General features: G+C 43.7%; 1 protein-coding gene across 1 annotated transcript; it reads right to left on the bottom strand.

Moving 5' to 3' along the window:
- Window positions 1-12: 12 nt before the first annotated feature.
- On the bottom strand, window positions 13-1,341 carry LOC106319634 (the record flags this gene model as incomplete). The annotated part of the gene is made up of 1 exon (XM_013758017.1): window positions 13-1,341. A coding segment is annotated over exon 1 (1,329 nt), but the record flags the coding sequence as incomplete, so codon positions are not given.
- Between the last annotated feature and the right edge of the window lie 4,152 nt (window positions 1,342-5,493).

The following is a 5,493-nucleotide window of genomic DNA, read 5'->3' as shown; positions in this document are numbered from 1 at the left end:
ATCAGTAGGGACCTCAAAGTTACCAACCATCACGGGAAGGTCTTCTAAGATACCAACTTGAATCTTCACTGATCTGTCAGCTAACACCAAAGAGAGTCTACACTTCTTGTATTGAGTGAATACAAGCTTCTTTGCAATAGACAAATGCATCAAGCTGACACTGGCTCCAAGATCACATAGACACCGCTCAAACACCATAGGTCCTAGAGCACAAGTTAAAGTGAAACACCCTGGGTCCTCTAGCTTCCTTAGAACATCTAACCTTTGGATAATGGCACTGCACTCGTGAGAAAGGATCATCATGCCCTCCATCTCTTTCTTCTTTGCAGCTACAACATCTTCCAAGAATTTGCTGTATTGAGGGACCAACATAAAAGCATCAATGATGGGCATTGTGACCTGAACTTCACTCATTTGTTTCTCAAAGCGGGCCTTGTACTTCTCCAATAGCTGTCTCTTGAATCTTCCGGGGAATGGTAGCTCTGGCTCATAGAAAGGAGGAACAAAAGAGGATTCCTTTGTTGGAGTAGCAGTTTCACCATGTTTCACTGTCCTCTTCTCTTCTCGAACCTTTCCTTTACCCTTAGCCTCAACAATCTTTTCAAGAATCTCTTCATCAACCTTCTCATCTACAATCACCACTTCATCATCAATGTTGATAGCCACCTCCCCACCTTTCTTTTCACCATCCTTGGTGAGAACTCTTGGAGGTAACTCTCTACCACTCCGTAGGGTGATTGCTTTCATTGTTTCCTTGGGATTTTGCTCTGGCTTTCCAGGTAATGCCCCTTTTTGGCGACTTGGCTGAGAGTTCATTGAAGCAAACTGGTTCTCCAAATGTTGGATCTTGTTGTTGAGCTCATTGTAGCTTCCATCAATCCTGGAGTGAATGTTCTTGAACTCATAACCCATTGTATTCTCATTCTTTGCCTGAAAATCCAAAAGTTTCTTGAACATTGCATCCACACTTGTATCTGAAGCTGGAGCTTGTGAAGAACTTCCTTGAGCTTGAGTAGACTGATTGTTGTTATTGGTGAAACAAGGAGGGGTGTTTTTCCTAGGCTGATAGCTCCCTTCCTGGGTGTTTTGCTTCTGCTGGTATCCTCCTTGCTGGTTGTTAGAGTAAGACCTTTGCTGGTAGTTGTTGTACTGAAAGTTAGGCTCCTTCCTGTACCAAGAACCATTGTTGTTGATGAAGCACAGCTCTTCTTGGCCTTCCAAACCATCAACCTCATTGATCTTGGGAGAAACCTCTTGAATAGGACCACACCACCCACAAAGTTCATAACCCACAAAGTTCATATGCTCTTGCTTAGCTTGGTTGGAAAGAAGCAAGTCCATCTTCTCTTGCAAGGACTTGATCTCTTTCTTTGTCGGCTGATCATCACTTCTGTTGACCCTATCATGCTCCTCACTGTAGACTGAGTCACTCTTAGCCATGTTCTCTACCAGTTCCTCTGCCTCTTCCTCGGTTCTCCCCAAGAAGAAACCATTGCTGGCAGTATCAAGCATGTTTCCACTATGGTAGAGCTCCTCTATAGAAGGTGCTAAGCAAACTCTCCTTACTGAAACCATGATGAGGGCATTATGACCAATAGTCCTTGAACCTCTCCCATGCTTCACTGAAGCTCTCTAGACCTTTCTGTTGAAATCCATAGATTTTGTTCCTGATCTTAGCTGTCCTTGAAGTAGAGAAGGACTTATCTAGGAAAGCTCTCTTACACTCTTCCCAAGTAGTGACAGTGTCACTTGGGAGAGTCTTCTCCCACTGGTGTGCCTTGTCGCCCAAAGAGAAAGGGAACAGCTTTAACTTGAAAGCATCTTCAGAAACACCATTTGTCTTGGACAAGCCACAATATTTATCAAACTTGTACAAGTGATCAAAAGGGTCTTCAGCAGCAAGGCCATGATACTTGTTGTTCTCTATGGTGTTGAGCAGCCCTGACTTGATCTCAAAGTTGTTGTTCTCTACAGCTGGTGCTCTGATTCGCAACCTATGACCATTAATGTGAGGTTGATCATAGGCTCCAATGGCACGAGCTTGGCGCGGTGGATGTTGTGGCTGGCGGTGTGGTCTAAAAGGATCAGCTCTTGGATCACTGCCTCCTTGGGCATCACGGCAGATTCTCCATATCAAACCCCAACCTTTGCAAGTGAGCCTGTTGCTCTACTTCTCTTCTCTGTCTTGCAATCTCCCTCTCAAGTGCTCTAATGTCTTTAACTCTTGGAACTAGGTTTGTTGGACCTCTGCTCCTTGTGTTCATACACATGAAATGCAAAGGGAGAAAAAGAAAGAAAAGCAATAACACAGTAAGGATAAGTTCAAGGAGAGAAGTCGGAGATGTATCATGGTTGGATATCCATACGGGAAGCGAGGTTGGAAACTGTATGTGATGTTAGGAGTTTTCAAGGCTCCTAATCAAATGTTGTAGTATAAATGATGTCAAACCAGTTCTAAGTGATTCTAAAGCAAAGGGAATGCAAGACCATGCTTAATCTAAGTGCTATTAGTTGCTGAGATGATTATGAACTAGAATACTACTAAAATGCAATAAAGAGCAAAGTTTTCTTTCTTATGAGATGGGAGAACTCATGGGCTAAGGGAATTGACCTTGGGTGATCAAATTTCAATCTAAAGGTAACAACTTTCAATCAATCTATCTACCTTAGACCTAGACACAATTCTAAACAAACTCTATCTCTAGATGAATGCTCATTCACTAAGATAACTCAAGAATCAAATCTCTTTGGTTGAATGTTATCTAAGCAATCATTAATTTCAAGTCTATTAGTCATTTTAACACCTTTAACAACAAATCTCTTTGGTAAAGAATGTTAAAAGAGAGTTGGTTCAGGCATTTCATCGAACACCTTTCGGGTGTGAAATGCCTAAAGCTCAAGTTTAGAGAGGCCAACTCTAAAATTGCATTAAAAGCACTATACTAGCAAGGAACAAGATGGATCTATAATAAAACACTTTAGATCTAGCTTAATCAACCTTAGTCTCCCTAACCCATGAATCCAAAGATGACTACTCACTAATCTTCATGCTAAACCCAAGAATCTTTGATGATTTGGTGTTAATCATGATTAGTGATCAAGATAATCAAGTAATTACAAGAGATAATGATCAAGATTAGATCTCTTACCTAAAGGTTCTTTGTGATTAGATAGAAAACAAGATTCCTCTCAACTTTAGGATTACAAGAGTATTTATATGTCTTTGGTAAACCTAATGGTTTCCATTAAAAAGTCTTAAAAGCCCTTAAAAACATTAAAAATTCGACTAAGGTAAAGTCTCGACTCAGGTCGAAACAACTGGAAACACCCCGCGTCGCACCACCCGCGTCGGATAGTCATCGAGCTTCTTTCTTCATGCGAGCGGGTAGGCCTCTCCGCGTGGCCTCACCCCGCGTCGGACCGTCGTCTTCTCTTCTTCCTACGCGGGTATGCGACCCCGCATCACTCAAACCGCGTGAGATCGTCGATGCTTCGTTTCTCTCGGTGCGTGCGGGTAACGGTGTCCGCGTGATCCAAGCCGCGTTGGAGCTCTGCGTTGCTCCTCTCGATACCTTGACGCGGGTAAGAGTACCCGCGTTGGTTCAACCCGAGTTGTGCTCGTTTGAACTCGAACTAACTTCATTTTCCATCTCTTCTTGAGCCATAATGCTTCTAAAAACTTCCAATTACTCCATAGGACACTCCACTACCTGATTAGGACATATGAATGCAATATGGATTCTAAAGATGCTAAATTCCTAATCTATATGATCATTATGTGCAAAATGGAGACTTAAAACAATGCAAATATGCAAGATATCACAGCACGCCATCGTACCCGAGTTTGCAGGCATAGGGACATTTTGGGGCCACATAGCCATTGGCTTCTTCAACTCCGCCAAGACTGTTCAGTCAGACATCTGTCACCCGACTCTGTGCTACTTCATGAAGGCCCTTGCCAACACCTTGTTGTGTAAGATGGAACCTAGTAAGGTTCGGGTGCAGGAGCTTACATTGGTTTACTATGCGGTGAGGAGTTTGGTTCACATGGAGAACATCAAGGAGCCTGCGGACGACGAGTGGCCCAACCTTGGAGCCGTATTCGCTGAGCATCTGGCCAAGCTCAAGATGAAGCCTTTCCAGTCAAAGGGAAAGAAGAGGGAGACGGTTGGGAGCCTACTTACTCCGATCTTCCACCATTGCGGAGTCCCTTTAGACGACCCTGATATGGACGACCGGATCGTCTACATGGATGCAGCGCACCTCACGAGCGCACAGTGGCTCAAAGACGACCACGACTGGTGCTTCAGGGATGAGGACGGAATACACTTGGTGAGACTCCCACTTCGGTCACTCACGGACTTCGCCCATGGCCTTACCAGCATTCAGTTCTGACCTGACCCTCGCCTCATCTGAGCCCCAGCGGCCATGCCGCTACATGGTCCAGCGACCTGGAGGCCTCAGCCGCATCAGCCCGAGGACGCACTACCGCCATTCCCCCCTATGCCAGACATGTCTACACGTCCTGAGGGAGACTTCCAGCGCGTCGTAGTCGATGCTCTCACGCCATCTGGGCTAGAGTATCGAGATGTCGCTGTTCGAGCAGGTGTGCGTGCCAGCTCACCATCAGCAGCAGGACCATCCCGCCAGCACATAGGCACCTCCAGCGACGAGACCGTTGATGAGGACTAGTCTATTTTCGAACTCTTAGGATTTACTTTTGAACTACTTAATCTATGTTATGACTGGAGTTTATCTATTTTGCTAATCTTGCATGTGTTTGGATTGTCTAACAGAGCTAACCTAGCTGACTGATGCTAATTCTGAAAGTGAGTTAGACACATGGATACATTTAGACACGTGGATACATTGCAGCTAGCGCAGACGTTTTCTGTCTCTGCGTTGTCGATCGACGACGAGACGTTTACTTCGATCGACAGAGATGCAATGATATCGATCGATTATGCGGTGTACATGCCGATCGATCCTCGAGACAGAGGGTAACACATTCTTTTCTCTTGTCTAACATCTAACCAATATTTATTAATTATTCTCTAACCTACTAATCTTAGACTGATTATCACTGGGGACAGTGAGATTTAAGTCAGGGGGAGGTATTTACTGATATCATTTTATTATATGATTTCTAAAAATCTATATTTTCAAAGAAAAATTCAAGAAGGGGACTATGAACTTATGATTTTTACTTGAATGTCTAACCATTTTTTAGCACCATTCTAGATTTACTGATTGCAGATAGAACTACAGATGCTAAAGTGGATCAACCTGTCAACTATACACACTTGCCTAGCTTGTTTAAAAGAACCAAAGCTAACCTCCAACACTAAACCTGACACAACTGCTTGTCTTGGGGCTTGGTATACACGGGATCAGATTCTTCAAACAAGTTTAGAAGGTAAATCCTTTTGTAGATTTATCACATTTTCTCTCTCTATTTCGACCCTAGATTTATAGGTAGAGATATTTATTTCC

The sequence above is a fragment of the Brassica oleracea genome, unplaced genomic scaffold (assembly GCF_000695525.1).
Source record: "Brassica oleracea var. oleracea cultivar TO1000 unplaced genomic scaffold, BOL UnpScaffold00434, whole genome shotgun sequence".
In the NCBI taxonomy this organism is placed as follows: domain Eukaryota; kingdom Viridiplantae; phylum Streptophyta; class Magnoliopsida; order Brassicales; family Brassicaceae; genus Brassica; species Brassica oleracea.
The sequence above is the reverse complement of the archived record's forward strand: the minus strand, read 5'-3'. Positions and strand labels throughout refer to the sequence as shown.